The sequence below is a fragment of the Rhea pennata genome, chromosome 8, assembly GCF_028389875.1.
Source record: "Rhea pennata isolate bPtePen1 chromosome 8, bPtePen1.pri, whole genome shotgun sequence".
Classification (NCBI taxonomy): Eukaryota; Metazoa; Chordata; class Aves; order Rheiformes; family Rheidae; genus Rhea; species Rhea pennata.
The window spans coordinates 13,677,662-13,702,371 of NC_084670.1; the positions used below are offsets into that span (position 1 = coordinate 13,677,662).

Below are 24,710 nucleotides of genomic sequence, written 5' to 3' on the forward strand. Positions count from 1 at the left end.
TTTTTCTTTTTTTGGAGACAAATATAATGGCTTATATGAAAATTATTTGGAAACTTAACTAAGACTCAATATTACTAAAATAATCTCAGCTTTTACCCTTTTCTACTGATAGGTTCTTCCATTATCTAAAAATAATTTCTTCTTGCAAATGTTTACAATCTACAGAGCATTGTATCTGTAAATCCGAAATTAAGTTTACATTATCAGTAGGCATTACTGGCAACAAACTGTGTAAAGCAGAAAAGATCACAGTGTGAATTTTAAATCTTCAGGCTCTCAACATACCTTATGTGCAAGAACAAATGTTTCAGTGCAACTAAGCTGCTTCATAACTCTATATATGTGTACACACATATATAAAGAGGCAAGTATAAAATTGAGCTCAGAATTAAAAGTTTTTTCGTTCTTTTACTACCGATAATGAGCTCAGGTTTCTTTTTTCAGCCTGTGTAAGGAATAACTAACAATTACAGAAACAATGGAACAATGTCAATCGCACAATAATATGTTAAAGAAAAAAAAATGCAAAATGAGGAAGTACAAAGACAAGAAATAGCTAAATATTTTCTTTCTACAGTTTTGCATGCTGCATATCATCAAATGTATGGAGTCAAGTGAAGAGTTTACATTCTCCCCTGCATCTTTGTGCAAAACAGACGATTTCTAAATTAGCAGTTTCTCTCTCTTTTTTCCCTGAGTAGTGTATCTGTCAGTGTATCTGTCAACAATACCAAAGTGCTTTAACAATGCACACTGAAAATCCCTTATACTTGCATCATAACATAAATACCAAATTCTACTCTGATTTTGGAGTAAGTGGTATCCAAAAGTGTATGGCAGCAATTGAATATGCTGGCCTGCTATGGAGGAAGATTAAAAAAAAATACTGTCTTTGTGCATTTTAAGAACAATACCTCTGCAGTAATTTTTCTATGTCTACCCTATGGAGACTATATATTCTACCAAGATCTTATTGTAAAACTCAGAATATGCATTAACTATTTGTGGTTAATGTATGCACTCTTTATAGCTGTTGGTCAATTGAGATTTCATGGGCACAGACTGTACACGCATTTTTTTATGCTAATTATTGCTGGATTTATTTTTCATACTTTAATGTCTCCCTGCCTTATATCCTAAAGAAAACAAAACTGCTTCCACTGCATTTATGAAGGCAATGATGAATGCAGCACACACACCCATCCTCACCAATGAATATATGATAAGTCACTTTGAAATGAAAAATTTCCATTTTAGTAAATATACTGCACTGTAAAGGACTGAACTTTCACTAGAGAGCTGCTTAGTGACTGCAGTCATTGTCTTATTACAGAGCCCTGGACTGAAACGTAATAATATAGCATTTACTGATGCACTGTATTCATTGAGGGAGAAAGGCTTGAAGGAGAGCTACAGTGGGGAAAAGAGCCATACAGAAGAACACCTGCCATGTCAAGCTGCCTGCCAAGCGGCCAACGACATTTGCACTGCCGCACTCGCCCTGCAGCACAGGCAGGGGTGCCCCAGTGTCACGGCAGAGCCACGATGCCATTGCGCTCACAACCTGGGATGCATCAGGAAAGCATACATGCTCTGGTAAAATACGACTGATGACAAGAAAATAACAGTGCTGATGGCTCCCCGTATCAGGAAAGCCCCAGGAATTTCTGCTTATCTGAGGAATGTTTTTTTTCTTCATTTAAAAATTTTTGCTGCTAAGGGTTTTTGGCTATAAAAAGGATGTTGACCAAGTACTAGCCAGTGTATCCTTAGTAAAGCCATCACTCTACAACAGGTCTTTTAAAGGAAAAGGATGAGGAAAACAAAAAATCAGTAAAAGAATGAATTATAAGGAGGGATTATGTAGTCTGAATTCCACATAATGGTATATCCAGCGCAACACAAAATGGATTATGTTATGCTATAATCACCTCCAGGAACACAACGAAGGAGTGTTTCAGAGTTGTTTTTTTTTTTTAATAGAACAAAATAGAATCATTGATCTACCAGACAAAAGTACAATAACTCCTACAAACCAAAGGTATACATTATATTATACACGCTGTATTTCTAAAATGACTTTCTGTTGGAATCTTATTCATTCCACTTTTACCAGCACAATAAATTGACTGCACCCTATCGTAATGCACTCTCTGAAATCTCCTTCTCTTGTAATTGTGGGAAATTTGCAGGTGATAAACCATAACACAAGGGATCCTGAGAAAGAATTCTCCAAGTAAAAGCTAAGTCAAAAATTACCTTCGAAAGCCCCTAGGAAAGACATTATTTCACAGCAACCACCTTGGATAGCACTGTGAAACACAGGGAGTTCTCTACTACTTCCACTCCAAGACACCACGTCAGCTATAAATACATCATTACACCAGCTTAAGCTGTCACAAATACGGATATGCAAGTCTATGCATAAAACAGAATGCACTTTTCTCTTGCCTTTTTTTTAAAAAAAAGGCAGTTTAAGACATAGAGTTAGCTGTTAAATTTGAATAACTAAGGTACATAATCATTATGGAAAACTGAAGACTTTTAATTTAGTGAAAGACGCACTTTCCTCATATTCATTAAATCTGGAGAGAAATACTGTGCAAGGTGATTTATTTGCTTGCACCACCTAGTGGAGCTTAGTTGCCTCTACTGCAGTTGTCAGAGCTCACTCAGGTTCCCACTCGGTGACGTTCCTGACACTGTATTTTCTCACATGTGTGATGTTTAATGTCTGCAACATCACTAACACATTTCCACACATTTATAAAAATGTAGTACAACAAAAAACGAAACAATGATAGAAAACAACTCCTACTCTGCTTGCATTAAACAAGTTCAAGGAGAACTTAACAGAGATGCCAGAGAAAATTATTTTGCAATATAGCGTTTACGAGTTTCCAACTTGAAGGACACATCGACAGCTCCCTGTCAGAGTGTACCGCATAAAACCCCAACAGTCTTAGCAGATGTGTTATGTGATAAAAGGCTTCATCCTGAGATCAGGAAGATTTTTAAAGGCCTTTCAGGTCAAACCTTGGGCAGAGCAGGCACTCTGTGCAGAGTGCTCGGTCTTCACAAAACGGAGCCCATCAGAGAGCAGCAGCTATCTCTGCCGGAGGTACAACTACAGCAGGAAGAGGCGTGTGAACTGCTCTTATACCGGTTCCTCCCCCAGAGTTTGCGCTTCACGTAGGGGCCTCTCTTTAAGGCTCTGCCCTGACACAGGCCTCACTGCTTGAAAACCAGTCGCCCTGCAAAAGTCCTTTTCTCAGGTCGACCCACTGCCAAATATAACGTCCTCTTTACAATAAGGAACTCATCACAAGTATTTCATTTGGGTTCCTAAGAGGATTTTAGGGAATAATGCAAGATGCTTCACTCTTCTACATGCTTCCATATGAGAGGAGAAAAACTGTAATTTCCTATCATTTTATAAAATCGTACTGAAAAATGGCCACTTTTTCAGGACCAATGCCTTCACCCCCCCCCCCAGAAGAACAGATATGAACAACTGCACTGCAGTTGTATGCAAAAATCCCAGTCTACGGTACAGTCTGGGATACAGAATTGTGTTTTTAAAACATCAGAGGATAAGTATGCTGCAACGAAGCAGATGCAGTCTTTTGAAGTGGAGACAGAAGCAGCTAATGTCTGCTCAGGCTTTATTTAAAGAGGATAAAAGGGTTTTCATTTCCCTTTTGTACTCAAACTTTTAGATTGTTTCAATATTCATATAAATCAGTCTTTCAGGGTAGAATATTAATGTGTATTTTTCATTTTCATAGCCTTCTTATTCACTTAAGCATCTAACGTGGACCATTCTGCTCTACAAGGACTAAGATCAAATTGACTTGAGAGTTGCATAGGAAGTAGAAAACAAGTGATGCTTGCAATCTTATTACATGTACATTCGAGGTTCACCCACATAAAATCTAATTCTGCCCAATTGTGAAGCAATATATAGGCTAAGCACTAGAGTTAATACTCAACAGCAAATCACTGCAGAATGCCAGTTGCACTCCGAAGACAAAAATCAAAGAACAGGCTTTAAATTCAAGAAATTGCTGGTATCAGAGCAGCAGTTCAGGCACAAAGGCGCAGGGAGTAGATTGTATGTATGCTAGTATCCTACATAAACCTGTTTTAAATCATGGAAGGGGAAGGCACACACCACGCAAGCTGACCATCACTGCCCTGTCTTGGAATTTACATGCAGAAGCATTTTAAAGCTGCCTTTGCTACCGCCACACTCAAGAGCGTTACATAGCTGACCTAACACGTAAACCCATGAAGAACTCACAGGATCCTTGCCGTGGGACGACTTTTATCACAAAAGCTTTAATTAATTAGTCTACATACAGTTTATGCTGTGAAAGACATTCTCAGAGACTATTTTACCACATAGGCTGGGACTGTACAACAGGCTAAGTACTCAGAAAACCACCTGGAGAGAATAAGAAAAAAACCCTCATGTAACTTTCACCACCATTTTCACCAAATTCATGAAAATATCGCCTTATTACGGGACTAAGGCACTCCATCACTAAAACTTTCCTTATTAATAATGGTCCTCATATTTTTATTTTAAAGACAATCAGCAGCTGACCAGAGGTTACTAAGTGATAAAAGCTGTGTATTAATCATGTTTGTCTTAAAATTTAATTTTGTAATACTTTATCAAATGGCTCTCATTTTCTGTTACACTTCTCTTTTTACTTAGCGTCTATCGAAAGCACTAGTGGTTGCTATGGTAACTTCAGCTCTTTTTCCACTGTTCATACAGGTTTTCATCAAACCCAATGACTTTTTTTTTAATCCTACCTACTCTATAACAATAGTTCCTTGACTAATGTGCTGTACGCTGCACTAAATGACAATCCTGCTATTTTACAGTAGTAACTGGAAAAACTACTATGTATTGCTAAATTTAAAAAAATAGCAATTGAAGGGGGTTTTTTTCTTAGTGTCTGAGAACAGGTATTTCCTTCTTTTAATCTGATCGTTATTCACATAAAGCATACTAATTAATGTACCAGTAGGTATAAGTTAAAGTAATTCACAGAAACAGTAATGTTTAATGAACAAGAGACCCTGTTGTGGCAACTCCACTGCAAATTTTTGAAGAAAAAATTAAAATTAATCACTATTGTTTCATATGGATTAGGCAAGACCCAGAACTAAACAAAATGAGAACTGAGTGACTTTCTGCAACTGCTGAACAGGCTTCACTTCTCAACTACCACTGCAGATCAGTCTGTTCAAATCTCCCTGTCATCCTGTCATTTAAAAAAGATCAAAACAAAACAAAACAACAACAAAACAACAACAAAAATCCCTTCTGGTCACTTTAAGATATTTCTCAAGATTAGAACACAGTTTGCTATCAAGGTGGTGTAAAACCGACAAAAAACAAGTGGTAGATGCCGACAGATTAAGTATATGCTAAGGCCTGACTGAGCCTGCTCCAATCACTTTTCAGTAACACTCTATTTTAAATCTATTTTTCCATGAATATTTAAGTTTGGACCTAAATTCTTCACAGTTTCTTCTTGAAGTTTTGCTTTTCTTTGAACTAATGCAAAGGAGATGCTCTGTTGATGTTTTCTAAGGGCCAACATCAGCCTTTTCTGCTCCAGACAGGAAACACCTTTCCTGAATAGTTACCATTTTACTTACAAAAAATAAATACAGCGAGGCAGCCAAACTCTGAGCAGTTTGAACAATTATACAAGATTCATTCCTCATATAGGACTGAGCAGTAAATGTATAAATCCACAACACATCAAACCAAAAGAACTTAGATTAACTCCCTCACTCACTAAACATTCCCAAACTAAAGTTTTACTCAGCTTGAGTTATCTGAATCTGATTTTTATCATGAATCTAGAATATTTACAGACAAGGTTGGGCTGGAGATAATTTGGTCCAGTTCAGTTTGGTGGGATTTTAATAAATGACCTCCAGTAAACCATAGTTCTTAACCCTGTCACCCTGGTGCGCCACCCCTCCCTGCCGCCCCCCAGCTTGGCTCCCCCAGTCTAGTCCATCCACAATCTCTGCCAGTTTGCCCCTGCCACGTTTGTTGTCTTGGGCTCTTGGTCTGCTTCTCAAAACCAACTGATATGGCCTGCAAAACACAGCCAGCTGCACAGCTACGGCATCCACCCGCTTCCCACGTGGTATTTTGGGAAGCCGAGCACTGCAGATATGCTCAGTATATAACGCATGTCTTCAGTAAACCTCCTTCGTTATCACAACATGGGGACTGCCCTAAAGCTGGACTGTGAACTTTGGTACACTTGGAAGAATAAACTCCAAGTTAACAAGTTAGCAAGGAAGCCTATCGACTTCACAACGACAAAGTCTACCAGTTCCAAACGAGAACGTTAGCGGTCTCATGGATGATCCAGAGTTTGCAAACCGCAAAAATCATAGCTGAAAATCAAGGAATTAATTCAACTTTAATACTGTTGTCCTTTTAAGTGCTACAAACAATATTAGCAAAAAATGTAAAGAAGTCACAAACTAACAAAGTTGCTACTTCAGATAACTCAGAATGACTCTGCATTTGTTTGGCAATGGGCTGCATTCAATATCCATTTACCCAATTAATGATAATTCAGTTTTTTTTCCACACCACACATAGGAAAATTTTCCTTCATTTCAATTCTTATTCAGAAATCAAAAATACATTTGTTTTTCAGCTTGGGTAGATGACTAACACGCAAATTGCAGACCAATTATTTCTGATTATATTGATTGCCCAATTCCCTCCTCTCCTATTAACAGTTTGTGGGTGTTTTTTATAATTTAGTTTAAGAAGAGGTATACCTTAAAATTATACATTTATTCTACGAAGAAAATTATAAGTGTGAATAAATAATATTTCACAATTTGTTTCACTTCATTTCAGTAATTCTGTTTCTTCTCAAATTTCTGGTGAAGTTAGCTTTATTATGTAATTACTCTTTTGTATAATTTTGATTACATTTAGCAAAATAATCTGATTACTAGATGAGCACAGTAGGCATAAAATGCATTAATATATTAATTAATCCCTGTTTTAATTTACATTACACTAGCTTTACTGAGATTTCAGCTTGTTACAATGTGCAGGTTGAATACTGATTTGCAACATTAAAAGATGTTCTCAGTAGGTGGGATTTCCTTTCTAGCAATATCTCTATTAGCTATAGTTTCTACAGCTTTCTCATATACTAGACTAGACATAGACAACACTTGGATAGAGATTAGGCCTGTTCAGCAGCTGCATTTTATATAATATAATCATTTACATAGAAAATAAGCTTTTCCTCCCCTTTTTTGCTTGAAGCTCAGCCTCTCTGTGTGTTACAAAGAACTATTATTTTAATTAAATCTCATTTTACATCCAGAGAAAGAAGAAATAATTAGAAACCAGTAAGAAACAATTATCTAGGATATACAAAAATTCAACTAAGTATTTCTTGGGTGATATACTACCGTAAAAAAAATTCTATGTCACACTACTAATCACTACTATTCTAAGGCAACTCTTGCGTCTATTATTACTAGCAATAAAACCCACATGTGTGTGCACAAAATTCAATACAGTGATAATGATAATCTTTTAAGAACTGCACTGTAATTTTAAATGTTTTATATTTACTATTAGATGAATTTAAGAACAGTCATAATTTGGCACACAATTAGCAAATGAATCATATATATTCTTTCATGGTGTTAGAGAAATAATTGTGCTTTCATGTAACCATGATACTCAAATATGATAGGAATTTCTGACCAGTAATGGAAATTCTCTATTTGAAGACCATGCAAACTCCACCAGTAAAATTTTTTCCACACTATGTCACCGAACTGGAAATGTTCCTCTCCATAACCTTTCAGCAACAGTGCTGCTGGAAGCATTCCCAAGAACGGCAACTAGGATAACTGTTTTCAAGGTGCTTCCCAGATGTTTGCTCATTAGTAAGTACATAAGACTAACACATCACTTAAAATACCGTGAATAAAAATATTTAGAGCCACTACTAATCTAAACCAACTTTGAACCTGTGGCATGTAAAGTCTTCCTAATGGAGCTAGAGCAGTATTTCCACCAATCTTTCCTTTACAAACCTGCATATTACTATACACACATATTAGTCAGCAGTGCCATTAGTTTTGCAAGCCATTTTGCAAAATATTCTAAGGAACTTTTTCTACCTAATTGCATTCTTTTGTGCACATACACAGTTTTCAGTTCAAAAACATTACAGTATACTGCAGATTTATCCATTTTATACATACACCGTGTTTTTATGGAGACATTCATAAAAACTCCTATGCATATAATAAGGTAGAAGCCAGGTCAGAATATTTTTTAATAAATTATCTATTAGTAAAAGCTGGATCAGAGACAAACTACACACAAAGGAAAAAAGAACTAGGATACTCTATTTGACAGCTAAGGAAGAACCAGAGATTATGTCCTCTATGGCTGAGATTCAGAGCAGTTTCACTTAGTGACTGTTCTGCTCCAATTCCCTAGATAAAATTTAGACCTACAGCAAGCAGTTTTCATTCCTATTCTATTCCAGCGGGTAGTCATGGTTCAGACTCTTAAGCAACCAATAGAAGAAAAAAAAAAAGTCAGTAGGGAACTATGAAGCTTAAATATTATGTTACAGTTAAATTGAGATAAACCTATAAGGTTCATTACTAAATTCTCACAAACTAGAATGAGTCATAAATTGCTAAATATGTGGAGATACAATTCCTACTATTTCAAAATGAAAAAATATTATTGAAATTTTAGAACTGCTAAAATATGCCTATGGCAACATGCTTTATTTGCGGGTAATACAGGGCCAGGAATCATTCAGTAACCCTTTCTAATTTTTAGCTCCTACAAATTATTTACTACAACTACAATATTACATGTACCAGCCCACTTGTCAAACTTAAGCAGCTACTGTGGAACTTTGGCAAAAACACACCCTTATCTGTTTTTTCACAGAGCTCACAGTTAAGTAATCTTTCCTACTGAAAATCTAACCATTCCTATCCTTCACAGTGCTGGGCTGTTCACGAAGAAATGTAGATGTATAATCTGCAAGCCAGATTTGTCGCTAGCTTATGGAAGCTTCTGCCAGCAGAACCATAGCCCTGGACTGCAGTTCCAGGAAGTCAGCCTGGGGAAAACAGATTGGCACAAAGCAGCCCGAACCCTCCTGTCCTTCTGAGAGCCCATATGGGGTCCGCGTAAACTGAAAGCAAGTCGTGCTGTCCTGCAGGCTGCTTCAGCGACGCTGGCTAGCCAGGCTAGCAAGCCCTGGCCACAGATTAACTCTGCCCTCTCCGTGATACAACCCACTCAGTAAGGAGCAGAAAGACCATCTGTTCTCTCCTTGCAGTTGATCTCCTCCCTGTGAGGCCAACAGCCTCTGCTGCACCAGGGGAATATAAATTATACAGTCCAATAAGCTACGTGGGACCAGCTGGCCCACTGAAAATACCCACTGTAATGGCTCATTCTGATAGTCAATTTGGCTTTTGTATGCAGAATACACAAGCCCAGCTTTGGTTTAAGCACAGGTGATGTCCCAGGACAGCAAAAACACTTTTTGTAATGTTTATCTTGATGGGGCTATTTAAATTCCTAATTTTAAATATGAAATTAAATTTCTTGCTGGGGAAGTACAGTAGTTAGCCCGCTTCAACAAAGTATCCTTACACACATGTCTTCTGAAGTTATAATAAATGCAAAAAATGTTAATTTATCATTAGTCATTGAAAAACCAATCAGCTAATAAACAATTATTTTAAATACTGAGATAAGAAATGTCATAGAGTGAAAGCATAGCATCAAATTAAAAATCATAATCTGTTGAAGATTATTCTAAGGGATTATGCAAACGTAAAAAGCATTTTCTTCTATCCTTCAGTCAGGATATCTGAGAACGTACCATACACAGTTGGTACTGTGTATGGTGTGTACCATACACTATTATTCAGTCTTTTCCTTGGGTTTAGAATTGATTCTTTATATATATTTTTTTTACATAGCCATAAAGGAGAAATTACCCAGAAAATATTACTGTAAAATTGAAAACCTGGCAATGGGAATCAGGAAGAAGGTGCAACTTCAGAAACAACTATTGTTTGATTTCTAACCATCCATTTCCTTAATATTGGAACAAACGCATATCAGCTGGACTTCAGCAACTTTTTTAACCTATAGGAAGAGAAATTCAAAATAACTGTCTTACAACTCAAAGAGTTTATCACCTTCAGTGGTGATAAATTCTGGTGCTATATTACAAGATATGTACATGCTTGCACATACATACACACAATAGAAATTTCCCATTCATCTGGTGGAAGGGAAAGCCTGCTTGTCTTCACGTTCCAAACTGGATTCAACTTCTAGGCAGATTATTAAAGGGTTTTCATGCTTCTCTGTTCTTTCTCAATATTGTATCAAGTTGTGGCCAATTTAGGCTTGCCTTTTTAGCTATAGCTGCTGCAAAAGAGATGGACTGTCACCAGTCGTAGAAAGCTGAACATCTATACTTGCCAGTACACTCCCTTGCAATCCCAGGAACCTCTCTATGGTAACTGCAGCCAAATGAATTAAGTTTGCTAGGATACTACAACATATCCAGCCCCTGAGTAGCTATTCATCCAAGTCCCTTTGTATCACAACTTCCTCCTCCTCTTTTTGTTTTTTTGCCAGAGAAGCAAAACTCTATTATATTTCATTATGCTGTTTATTTCATCTTTCATTTACCAATAGCAACCTTTTGTGCAATCATGAGCTCCTGCCTACAAAAAAAAAGCTGAATAAATCCCATTTCACAAGTTCTTTGTTTATAGAAATTGTCTTTTTCTGAAAGATCAGTCTTGCCACACAGATAATACTCTGCTGCCCTACAAGTTTCATACAATAATCTTAACAGTGGCTTGTGCACTTTAGTAGACATATTCAGCATCTGGTATTTCCCCTTCCACAGTTTCTATAGATTTCTGTTATCCTAGACCAAGCACACAAAACAGTCTCAATTAGTTAAGTAATATTGAAATGTTCAGTAAGTCCTCCCCAAACCATTTTCTTTACCAGATCAGAATCACCTTTTATAATCACCTCTAGCTTTCTTTGTATCCTTTGATGTGATTGTGGCTTTCCTGCTGTTCCCTTGCCAGAAATTTCTGCTAGTCTATTCCAACAGCTAACTGGGCAGGAAAGAGATGTCCAGCAATAATTCAGTGCTTTTGGGGTTCAGTTCTTTTCCACTCACAACTCATATTAATTCCTTTCTTTTTTTAAAAAAAGAACTAAGAATCTAGGACCCTCAGTACTCTCACTATGAAGCATGACTTAAAGAGTAATAGTCTTTAAGCAAGCAGTGTAGAAAAACATATTCATAGAACCATTGAATCACAGAACCAGTAAGGTTGGAAGGGACCTCCAGAGATCATCTAGTCCAACCTCCCTGCTCAGCAGGGTCACCTAGAGCATGTTAGACAGGGTTGCATCCAGGCAGGCCTTGAAGATCTCCAGAGAAGGAGACTCCACAACCTCTCTGGGCAACCTGTGCCAGTGCTTTGTCACTCTCACAGTGAAGAAATTCCCTCTCACAGTCAGGCGCAACTTTCTGTGCTTCAGTTTCTGCCCATTGCCTCTTGGCCTGTCACATGGGGCAACTGAAAAGAGTTTGGCCCTGTCCCCTTGACACCCTCCCTTCAGATACTTATACACACTGATAAGATCCTCCCTCGGTCTTCTTTTCTCCAGGCTGAAGAGGCCCAGCTCTCGCAGCCATTCCTCATAGGGCAGATGCTCCAGCCCTCTGATCATCTTCGTAGCCCTACGCTGGACTCTCTCCAGGAGCTCCATGTCTCTCTCGTATTGGGAGCCCAGAACTGGATGCAGTACTTGAGATGAGGCCTCACTGGGGCCGAGTAGAGGGGCAGGAGCACCTCCCTCGATCTGCTGGCAACACTCTTCCCAATGCACCCCAGGAGACCATTGGCCTTCTTGGCCACAAGGGCACATTGCTGGCTCGTGGTCAACTTGTCATCCGTGAGCACTCCCAGGTCTTTCTCTGCAGAGCTGCTCCCCAGAAGGTCAGCCTCCAGCTTGCACTGGTGCATGGGGTTATTCCTCCCTATGTGTAGGACCCCACATTTGCCTTTGTTGAACTTCAAGAGGTTCCTCTCCGCCCAGCTCTCCAGCCTGTCCAGGTCTCTCTGAATGGCAGCACAGCCCTCAGGTGTGTCAGCCACTCCTCCCAGCTTGGTAGCATCAAACTTGCTGAGGAGGCACTCTGTCCCCTCATCCAGGTCACTGATGAAGAAGTTGAACAGGATGGGACCCAGTACTGAGCCCTGGGGGATGCCACTAGCTGCAGGCCTCCAACTAGACTCCCCGCCACTGACGACGACCCTCTGAGCTCTGCCTTTCAGCCAGTTCTCAATCCACCTCACTGTCCACTCATCTAACCCACACTTCCTGAGCTTATCTAGGAGTATGCTATGGGAGACCTATTATTGTCCAGATCATCTTGCAACTAAATAGCCTGACTGATTCCTACTTCCTAACGAAGTCAACCACAGGACTTCCAAAAATAATAATAATAATAAAAAAACATGCTAAGTCAAATCCTTGCATGTACATAATAAATCTGAAAGTCCTATGACAAGAAGCTTGGTCCCCCCCCCAAACACGTGAGTCAAAAGAAAAGAATCTCCCATTGGGAGGGCTGGGAGATGGAGATCACCTTATGGTCTTCTAGCCATCAGTTATATAAACATGTTGTGAAGGCAAAATGCCCCTTCCTCCCCCACAGCTTTGGACAAGATATGATTTTTCAGTGGCAGAAATCTCTGACCATCTGGAAGGTAATCCCCCAGGCACTCGTAAAAAACAAGTGTAAGCTTTTTCACGATATTGAAACAGCAAAGGACTAAGAGCACTTGCATATGGTTTAATACCATCCAAAAAAAAAAAAAAAAAAAAAAAAAAAAGTAACGCTGCTTAAGACCTGGAGACTTTATAGTTATGTTCTGAGATTCATTTCTGAGGGCATACAGAATGCTACCATATGCCTGGCCACTAAATTCAGAAGACCTAACAGTCCAGTAATAACTTTCAATCTGCCTGCTTGCTCTTTCCTTTTTTCACTCCTCCCTTGAAATTTACTTTTTAATCACACAGAAAAAACATAACTATCCCCCGTCAAAAAAAAAAATGGCTTTGATACTTTCAACTGGAAACAATGATAATAAAGAATTTTATTGAAATTATCATGCTGTCTCAAAGCTCTGTAAAGACACCAAAAACTACATGAAATATTTCCTGTTGACATATGCCTAGCATTAAAGCTGTTTGTATGATTTTCTTGAGTAGCAACATACAGAGCACAACCATAGAAGTACATCTACAAATAAACATGAATTTGTTTAGCACTTTGACAACAAAGCAGGATGATCAAACCATGACCTCTATATGAAAAGCACTATGAAGTCTAAAGAGTACTTCAAGAGACTAGAATTTTAGAGCAGCCCACCTAACTGCAAAAGTAACAGTAGGTAAGTACCACAAAAAGGAGAAAAGGTGAAGGAGAAATAATAAGATAAAAGAATGCTACACAAGAAAGATGTAAGGGAAGATGGATTCAGGAAGACAAAAATGAAATAAACATCTAGATAGAGCATTCCATGATTCCTAGACATTCTCAGTTACCTAGATGTTATCTGCTAGTTTTACTTACAGCCTCCTCCTAAATCTGACACACAACAATTTTAGGCACTACATGTCCATGCTAACTAGATCCACTGATGCTATTAACTGTGTAAGTCAACTGGCACATGCAAATTGCTTATGCATAGCATGTGGCTTTGGGACTTGATTCAAAAGCTACTAAGTTAATAAAAAGATTGGATGGACTTGCATAAGCGACTTTCGTGGAGTACCCCCAGTATGCAGTACCTCTATAGATCAAGACGTTTGTTCTCATGTCAACCCCTATTGAAATTATATGTAGGAAAAATTACATGTAGGTTCAGCAAAGTAGAATTTTACCCAAAACAGTATGAAATGGTAGCAGCAAAACCTGATACTAACAATTAAAGGCTTCTCATAGAAGAAATGCAGGACGTCCCACAAACCCCAGCAAAGCTGGAGAAGATGGAAAAAAACATCTAAGACCAACAAAACCTGACTCAAGAGTTTTGAGAAAAAAATAAAAACTAGACATTCTTGCAAAAAATATTATCAAAAAGTCCCTTTCAAATGGGAATATATATTCTTCAAAGCAGTTTTTAAAAATATCTTGCTAAACAGGAACTATAATTACCTAGTGTAACATTTTTAGTGTATTTAAAGTCTTTCCAACACAATTTATACCTAGCAGTTCCTCCCCATATTGTCAGACATCCTTATTTACTTTCCTCTGACATTATGCTAATGAAACTGTACTCTATTATATAATTCGTCCTATTATAGACAGTGTATCAGTGTTGGTTCATCACCTTGAAACGTGCTTCCTCTTACATTAATATTAGTTTGTGTGTGTGTGTGTATCTAGGCAAAGCGGAAAAAAAATATTTACAAAACACTGTAAAAAGCAGCAATAATATTTAACAGCAAGTTAATGCTTGCCAATCTTTTTGAATCATTTTAGGCTAGTAAAACAAATTTATCAAAAAGCAGTTAAGAATTTATTTCATAATAACAGTAAGATATAAGAAGGAAATATACATGCATAACTGACTAGTATGTTTCATGAAAAAATTACAAAATTCATCAGATGTTTCCAAAGAATATTACTAACTGGAATTAACAGTCGTAATCCCACTGTCAGCTCGCTACGGATTATTAATAAATTAGTGCTGATTTACAACTTTAACATTTTACAAGATAAAATCCAAGAATAATTTTACTCCAAAAACAACAACAGAAGAAGCCCAGCGCTCCCTCTTCCCCCATCTGGGGACATTACAAACAGCTCACGCGAAGGGGGAAGGAAACCCGGATCTTCTACACCTCCGAGAGCCCCGCCAGCCGCCCGCTGCGCTCGCCCCCGGGGGCGCCGGCAGCCGCCGCTGCAGCAATGCTGCCCCCTGGCGGCCGCGCGCCGGCACCGCGCAGCGCCCGCGCCGCGCGGCTCCCGCTCCCCGAGTCGCGGCTGCGGCAGCGGCGCGTCGCTATTTTCCTGCCGCAGCGTCCGCTGAAGCTCAGCCGGGCAGCCCCGCAGCACGACGGCCCCAAAGCTATTTCTGCAGCACAGAGCCCCGGCCACCAAAACATAAACAAATAGAGCAACTCTGGAAAAAAAAGTTAGGAAAAGAATAGCTAGAAAATCAAAGAAAAAGAAAACTTGCATCAGCTTTTTCTTTTCTTTTTTTTTTCTTTTTCCATTGGCACAACAGTGAATCAGGAAACAAAATAGAACCAGGATTTTTTTCTTAGAACGGGAGTTTTCAGAATTAGTCCTAAAATTAATTTTGAAGTACTCTAATCTAAGGCTTCGGGTCAGAAATCAGCAGTGATCTCCAAACAAACCAGCCTTTCTCACTTGAAGAGGAGTCAATGGAGCTACCAGCATCTACAAGGCAAACAAATTACCTGTCAGTTTGCAAACTGGATCACTATGGATTCAGGGAAATGCAACAGCAGCTTTTCCTACTAAGTATATAAACTGAAAAATAACTGGTAGTAAAGAAGAAAGGACAGGAAAGAGAAGGAAAAGAGTCACTAACAAAAAATTGATTGGGAGCACGTTAGCCACTAACATACTGCAAATGAACCAATTGCCCAAAATTATTCTCTATTACACAAGCATTCCTCCTAACTCAAGGGGCCAAATTATTTATTTGGGGAAAACAGTTATTGCTAGTAGAGCCACAATTCTTCTTTACAGAAGTATTAAAAATAAAGCCCAATTCTCAAAGGCAATGAAACTAGGATGGTTTTATATGGCACTGCCTTTAATTCACTTCTTACTACCCTCACGAGAAATATTCACCCCTAATTTTCACCAATGCTTTCCTCTGATACATATCCTTTCCTCATGATAGGAACTGAAAAACTATTCTGCCTGGTTATACTTACAATCTGAGCAAAAAAAGACAGGCTCCTAACTCATTAGACTAAACTCTGTGCTGCTTCTTCTCCAGGATTCAGGATTTCTTCTGCAACTTGTTTTCCTCTTTCGGTTCACCTAAAAAAGGGATTTATACAAAGAAAAAAAAAAAAAAGGCAGCTGAAGCCCCAGGACCCCGAGACCTTCAAGTTTTCTGCTGAAATTGGCAGCTAAAAGCTCAGTCAGGACTGAAGCAACTACTGAACTAGGCCTTTGAAGTGAACATAGCTTAGACTGAAACTGCTATACAGAAAGGAAAGAGCAAAGGATTCTTCTTTCCTTTCTTTTTCTTTTTCTTTTTTTTTTTTTTTTTTTTTTTTTTTTTTTTAAGCCTCTGCCTAAAAATACTCACCTAATTCAGTGTGGACAGAAAGCCTCTTCTTTTTCATTACTCGTTTTTTCTTTGTACAAATCCCAGTTGAAGTCCCCCCTCCATCAATCCTAGGATATCTGGAATGCTGAAATCTTTGTATCTCACAACTGAAAATTTTTTCTAGGTACATCAATCTTTCAGATGCATTCTCTGTGTATATTCAGGATACAAAATAATGTATGATGCAGTGTAGTATGTATATTACATTTATAAATGTATACCGCAGCATAGTAAACATAGGAAATATAAAAAAGCCTTTCACATTAACTTCACTAGACTTGTAATAACATTTTTGAAAAGCTTAATATCTCAGAAATTTAAAATTATTCTGTTGCAAACTTGGTGCAGCAGAGACATTCAAGCTGCTTTCCAAGAAGCTCGTTTGGATATGCAACTTGGAACTCCCCTGCTGACACCAAAAAGAATAAACCAGCCTGTGCCAGCCCCATCTTTTCCTGGTTATCTTTACGTACGAGTGCAATCTGGGGTACCTCAACAGACATCACATTCATGGAAAGCACAATGTTTGGCCTAACATTAAGCATGGAAGAATATTCAGCCCCTTCACTTATTCACTTATAATTAATTTCACTTATTAATTTAGGGCAAACTGCAATTAGGCAAGGCAGCATTGATTCAAAGATCACACAATTTTTGAAGTGTTGTGATCCGAAACAGCTGTGAATAACATTTAAAACATTCTCCAAACCTGTCTTTTTATTAAAGCATAACATTTTTAATTAAGGGAAAAAGATCTCTAAATCTAATTCCACACAGGAATACATAATGGCATACAGCCTCACCTTTTCTACTTCTGAGATATCTTGCACAAAGTACATCCTCACCTTTCTGTTTCCATTGCATAAGCCTGTGAAAAATAACTACCATTTATGTGCCAAAAATAAGCGCAAAAAGTGATTATTAAAACGACATGCAATGCCTTGCTGCAGTTCATGATTTAGAAGCTATTAAAGAGGAAAAATCCTGATGAGTAGTCAAACCATCCTCAAACTCCTGCATACAGAAACTCTACATACCACCTTTTGGAAAGGAAGAAGGAAATCATTCATCAAGTTTTCAAAGTAGGATAATACTATATGAAATACTAACAATTTTTTTTCAATTTAAAGCTGTAATTCTTAACTTCATTGTCGTAAAACAGATCTCTGCCACACCAAGTAGTACAGACTTGGAGCCCTGTTTTTGAAGAATCTATTAAACTCTCTTTATACTATCTATAAAGATGTACTACAGTCTTCCAGCACCTCTACAAAGTCCATACTTTCTTCTCCATTAAAAACATTCTCTCTTTAAAATCTCCCAAAGTGGTTACAAGAAACTGAGAACAGAAGTCATTTCGGGAAAAGTATATCTGAACACAGTGCAATGAATAACCATTATTATTTTACAGGAGATCATTTAAAACAAATTATATGCTATGGACGCTATGATTTACTTTAAGCTTCGTATGTGTGCTTCAGCTCCCAGCCCTACAGATTCTAAAAAAACAAAACTGTCTCTGAAAGGTGAACTTCTCACCTACTAAGCCAAAATGTTCAGATCCCTTCCATTTTCACAGATTTCAGTTAACTGGAATTATGCTCATGTACACAGCTTTCATTACACATCAGAAAGTGTCACAAAGATAACGTTCCCATTTATGCCTGAGTAGCTATTTCTCAACATTGCTTCCATGTGCCCAAGTCATGAGTATGTAACTAAAAAGCTCATAAATTAGCACAAAATAGCTCAAAATTAAAAGTTGAAGATTGCAATTTATAACTTCCTGTTCCAGTAAAGTAGGTCAAATACATTTCTCCTCTTAATTGTCCACAAGTTGGAAATACACACCAGTAGGTTTTCATCGCAGTTTTTGATTGGCAAAATGGCTACTATTTATCCAAGATACCTTTATTCTTCATCAAAGAAACAAATCTAGTCTCACTAAGCGCTGTTTTAAACTAAGGAGTCACAGAATAAGCTTAAGATGCATATAGCTGATACTAATGTGCACAATACAGATGAAAATACAGCAAGAAAGAAAAACGATTACATTTAACTTAGAATCAAGAATGTGAATAATCTAAATTATATGCACCAGAGGTACTGTTATCTTTCTTGAAAATTTATAGAACTGTCATCCACTAACTTACGCTTTGACTGGAGTGATATTCTACAAGGCAGACTAATTTACATAAATTTATAGGTTAAAAATATTTACATGTCTGGTTTTAGGAGTCTACTTCAATTCTTTCTTTCTAGAGGAAAGTTTCATAAAATGTAAAAGATACAGAAATACAAGAAAAATGCTAAATAAACTCTACAGTGCAAGCACATCTTCCCTTAAATGTCCCAATAGGTGGCAACAGAATACCAAAAATAAAACCAGCTTATAACTTTCTTCATTGAAGTAATGGAAGCTGTTACAATTTCTATCAATTAACTTGTATTAGCAACTTTATTCAGACAGAAAGTTGCAGCTCCGCAACAGAAATCGTCATCATAATTAAGGCGAAAAGGCACAGCATTCGCAGAGCAGAAACAAAGTATCTATTAAGAAACTTTAGATGCCACATATTATGAAAGCCAACTAACTGATGGTTTAAACTCAGAGCTTATCTGAAGGAGCATGGATTTATAGTAACAAAAGGTTTCTGCACATTACAGAAGAACTAACAAGGAAGAAAGAACATTTTTGGCTGATTTTTTGTTGTTATTGTTGACAGCCATATCTTGGTCTTTAGGAGTATTTATTTGCTAGCTAAAATAAAGGCGGGAGAATTTTTAAATAGAAAGTTTTCAGCTGATAAATCCCAGCTTTATGACTAACAGCATTCAGTTAGAATCTATTATATAAAACTGGCTCACAACCACATGACCTTCACATGTTTCACAAAGCGTTGATTAAGAATTTCATTTTGTCAGGCACAGAACACAGTATTATCAGATTCAACCTAGTACCGCATTAATAATCAGTATTTACGGAGTACAGATAAACAGAAAGCACTCTAGAGCTTCAAAATTTCAACTGTAGTTGCAAGAAACTCTTCTGGTGAGTTTCTCTGTGGCTAGTTTTAAAGAATTTTTAAGAATATGTATTTTCAAAGTAGAAAATACTAGAAAATGCAAAAAACAATCCTATGTTTTCTATGAAAAACTGTATATAAAAATAAAATTTCCTCACAGAAGAGGAAAGGAATATAATTGTTGCTGCCAGTAGAGATAAAAATTTCCTACTTTTAAACTCCACTTCCGACAGTTTTATGAAAACACATATTGACAAAGTCACTTAAGCCACACAGACACCACTAAGTTTCCACATTAAAACAGGACAGTTTAGTAGGTTTTTTTTTTTTTTTTTTAATAGACAGTTAGAATGAATTTAAGTAGAGACAGGTATCAAAAACAATAAAATTAATTTGTTTTAAACTATCTCATGGCTGAATCCCCTGTTTACACTACACAGGGTAACGGTAGTCTTTGAATATGGTTGCCCATAAAGGGTAGGAAAGAATTCTCATTCTCTGAGTAGTTATTGCCTCAGGAGGTGTGCAGGAAATAGCTCTCTGAGCCTGCAGGACTATACCAGCTCCCTGATTCTTTGAACATAGCTGTAGCAAATAGACTGAAAAACAGTTCTGCTTTCCTTGACAGTTGAGTCTTTTCTGTTTCTGCTATGCAGAGCTATGCAAATCAAGTCTAAATAATGACTACTTACTTGCTTTCAAAGGCAGCTAAACTAGGGTCCAAAGAAATAGTGTCTGTTGTAATTTCCACCTTTCTTACACTGCCAAAGAAGTCTGTTATCAGAACATTTTGAGGGTCTCGCTGAAAGAGATCAGTTCGATGGCCAGGTGTAGAAACACACAAACTTTTCGGACACACCTGAAACTGGAAAACAAAATGACAATCATATCTTGCTCCTCAATTAGTAGTCTCTATAGGTAGTTTCCAAAACAAAATCATTACAGAAAGAAAAATAAATACCACACATAACTTGTATTAATTTCAGTGCAAGTTCCACAGCTAGAAAAAGTGATTCAACAAAAATAATGAAAGGCACATGCATTCTTGTATTTCAGAAAACCTTTTCCATACAAAGCTATTTGTCACTGCACATAAAAAAAAGCCTCTTCGTTTCACATTTTCACCAAAAGGCAACACATTTTCTTTTATTCAGCTCCAAATAAGGGGAAAAAAAAAAGTCTCTAAAGTCAACTATATAAAATAAGAATTAGTTTTAATCTTCCTATTTGATGTATAAATCAATGCTGCAGCTATGCAATTAAGTCTGGCTAGAAAGGTTACAAAACATTGGAAAAAGGGTAATGTTTTTATATTCCCATACCATTAATATCAACACAACAGTGTAAGACTACTATGAATGATTTAATAAATTATGATTTTCCACCACAGCCTTCACCTATCAGCCCCCAACAGAATCTCAAACCTCAAGTCAACGAGTTGAGGATCGAAGGTGACCCTGTTGAAAACAGCTTCAAAGACAGCAGAGTAAAAGCTGCTTACCAATTCTACTTTATGTTAGCTACCAAGGACACACAAGGCTGGTGCTCTTTTCATCTGATAGTCCATTGAACTTCTGTCTTACTGGTTGTGACAAATATCTCCATTTCATTTCTAAAGAAATAACTTTTAAAACCTCTCTCTTGCCATCAACAAATACATTTTAAGAGAAAGAATGAGATCTATGTAAAGGATTTAGGTAAGCATACCCAAAGAAGGAATTTAATCGCTGTTCTTCAAAAGCTAAAATTCACATCTATTGGACTCTATTGAGATTTTATCACACATTTACCAAAAAACAATGCATAACATTGCTGTTACCAAGACCAGAATGAAATTCAGCACATGCCTGGCTCAGTCTACCTCCTTCCAGGACACCATCAAATAGGTGAAATACTAAAAATAACATCTTCTCTTATAAGCTGTAATCAGCTTGTGCTAGTGCAGAGAAAACATTAAAATAAGCATTACATACAAATGTTATTTCAATTATGGGTATAATGATGTCGCTAGTTTGTTCAACTGAAGAATACACTTCCCCTCCAAAATTACACTTAATTTCAAGCCACAGTCACAACAATCACCCCCGTGTATTACAAAATTCAGTTTTTATTCCTTAAAAATATTTTTCTCCTTGTAGGCTGCATAAACTAGTGAAACCTAGCTGGAGTAGCAGGTTGGTAATGTTAGAGGTGCAACCACGTTATTCCTTTTACAAACACATTACAGATAAAGATAACTGACTTGTTATTCTCCTCAAGTTAAAAAAGGGAGAAGAATAATCATTAGCAAAAAATTTTCAGGATCTTCTAAATTGAAGTCTCCCAATTATATTACTTCAAGCTAATCTCATTTCCTTTCAATATCCTTAAACAATACCATCAGCTAGAAATAGAGTATACTTTTAAATTTACAAAATGATCCAATGACGCTTGGCAAAATGGGTTAATGTACTCATTGGCATATAAGGGAAGAAACTTGGTAATTCACATCTAGACACAGACCTAACAAGACTGTATGATCACCAACTCTACTGCCTGCTCTTTAAAATAGACACCACAAAGTAGTCCAGTGGAGCACAGATACAAAAATAATTATGGAGCTAGGAAGGAAAAAAAAATAGTGAGAAATATCAGGTGTAGATTTTTTTTAATAAAAAAATAAGAGGAAAATTGATTCCAACATGGAATCACTTTCATGAGAAGAAAAAAAAATGAGTAACAAAGATAAATTTAACATAGCCACATCAATTCTAACAAAAACTGGAATATAAGTTCAGCCAATGTCAAATGAAATATTACAAGCAGATGTTTAACTATAAAGGTGATCAACCACTAAAATAGTTTCAGTGGATACTTTTCTTTCTCCACTATGTCTGAATACTTTTCTAGAAGGTGCATCTCAGCAAAAACAGACCTTAGTAAGTGGTACTACAACAGCCACAACCAGAGCATCAGATCAGACGATCTGACATTCCCTTTCAGGCAAAGTAGATTCTAGGAAGCTTAGATTTTTCAGCCATTTAACTCTGTTTCCTTTGGAACATGCCACCCTCCTGTACTGTTATCCTATCCTGAATCTTCACAGAGAGCAGCACCAGTCTCACCAATGGCTCCAGCAACTGTAACTGTTCACAATTCTTCCACCCCGTCTTTTGCATCTCTGAATAAATTGGGTCCTGTAGTATAAAAAGAAACCTGAGGAAACTATGAAATTATCCAGCACTGCAGGAGCATAGAAAGCTTGGGGGGGGGCAGAGGGGAGAGGAATCCATAAATTCAGTGAAATCAATGTTCTGTAATCCTATAATCTCTGAATAAAGCATTCAAACTCTTTAAGTTCTGGCAAAAATCCAGATCAAATCAAGCATATTTATCATTTGCTCTCTCCCAGTAGGTATTCTCAAATATCTTTATATATTGTTTATGGAGCTGAAATTATTCTGTTCTCATTTCAAAATATATCAAAAATAAAAAGTCAGTTCAGAAAGGCAAAAACTCTCTCCCAACATTAAAAAGATTTTGCAAAAAAAAAAAAAAAAAAAAAGCTGAAATCATACAGACTGTTGCTTCCATGAGAAAAGGGTCTACATTTTCATTATGTACATATTAAAATGCATAAAACATGAAATAGAAAGCCCCATTGGATTTTTATGAAGCTGTAGAACTTCTCCATTGCCTATCAAGTCTGAACAGCATGCTAATAGCTTTTACTGACACTACTTTCCTTCATTCAACATGTTTTTCGAGGCAATAGAAATTAACAGTCCCTTGGAACAACACTGTGTACACGTCCTAACACTGGAAAACTACCTTTTCCTAAGCGTTAAGCTTCAGTAGAACAGCATATAGTAACAGGACATTACATGGGACAGGAATTATTGTCCTACCTGAAAAAGGGGAAGCAGCATAACCTACTGTGATTTATTTCAAAAGCAGACTTCCTTCAGACTGCAAGATAGACAGATGCTTTATCTTCCATCTAGACGTTAATTAGTTTTGTTAATAAAATTTACTAATATAAAACAGAACTATGGTTTTGAAGATAAATGTAAGATTCCAGGCTATTCTGAGTTGGAGATAAGCTTAAAAGTTCTTAATTATATGCAACAGCTGTCACCTATTGTAAATTTTCTACATGTAATTGACCACTCCTTAAAAACCTGAGAGGGGGAATCCTGCAGTATACCAATATGCCACAAACTGCTTCTGTACTTTAAAGCAGTGAAACCCCCCCCCCAAAAAAAAATCACTAAACGCTATACTCATATTTTTAGTTGTTAAAATTCTTCAAGACTACAAATAAACATTCAGAAGATAATCACTCTCCCTACACAAATACAATGGTTGCTATCCAGAAAAGAACAGTTACTGAGCATTGACTTTACAGAAAACGCTTTTTTTTTTTTTTTTTTTTTTTTTTTTACCTTTTTTAGTTAGTGCCATTGCTTAAAATACATATCAATATATTAAATTTGTTAAACATTAAATAAAGGACAAACCTAATTCTTTTAACACTACTTCATACTGAATATGACTAGAAACAGGGGGAAAATCTCTCCCCAGTTTAAAATGAAAAAACATGAATTTGATAGGTGATAGGTGTAAGAAAAAGAACAATGTCTTATGAAATAAGACGAAAAAGTATTAATGACAGCTCACCAATATCATGCAAAAGCATCACTGAATAACCATAAAGCAAAAGCAGTACAGATACCTTAGCACAGTACCATCAGCAAAGCTTTGACTCTGAATAACTCTGACAAGACTGAACAGAGTTTTGAACAATTTTTACTCAGCACTGCTTTGGGCTGGGAGAATATAGAGCCTCAAGCCAGGAGTGATTTGAAGGTCTCTTGATATCTGTTCATGTACCAGAACAGCACCATCAGTATTGAAACTATGAAACAGAGACTACTTCCACAACCTGCACAACAATGATTTACTTCCACAAGAAGATTTTGAGCCAAATTATGATCAAGAATTTGCAGTGGCACTAAGAAGAAGACTTCAACATTACAGATCCAAATACACAGTACCAGTGTGAGAGAAGAATGCAAAGTAATTACACTACAGCAGAGTAACACTTTTACAAAGGTCTTTTGTCAAAAAAAAATAAATAAAAGGAAAGAAAGAAAAGAAAAAGAAAGAAAGAAAAAAAAGGAAAAGGTTAATGCTAGGTAA

The 24,710-nt window shown here is 37.0% G+C and overlaps 1 protein-coding gene across 2 annotated transcripts in view; it reads right to left on the reverse strand.

The window, feature by feature from the left end:
- Positions 1-24,710, reverse strand: part of PIGK (phosphatidylinositol glycan anchor biosynthesis class K) — a 72,524-nt gene that overhangs the window by 34,495 nt on the left and 13,319 nt on the right. For both annotated transcript variants that reach the window (XM_062581335.1, XM_062581336.1), the window contains exon 9: positions 20,222-20,394. In XM_062581335.1, coding sequence (XP_062437319.1) covers positions 20,222-20,394 — 173 coding nt within the window. The remainder of the gene's footprint in view (positions 1-20,221; positions 20,395-24,710) is intronic.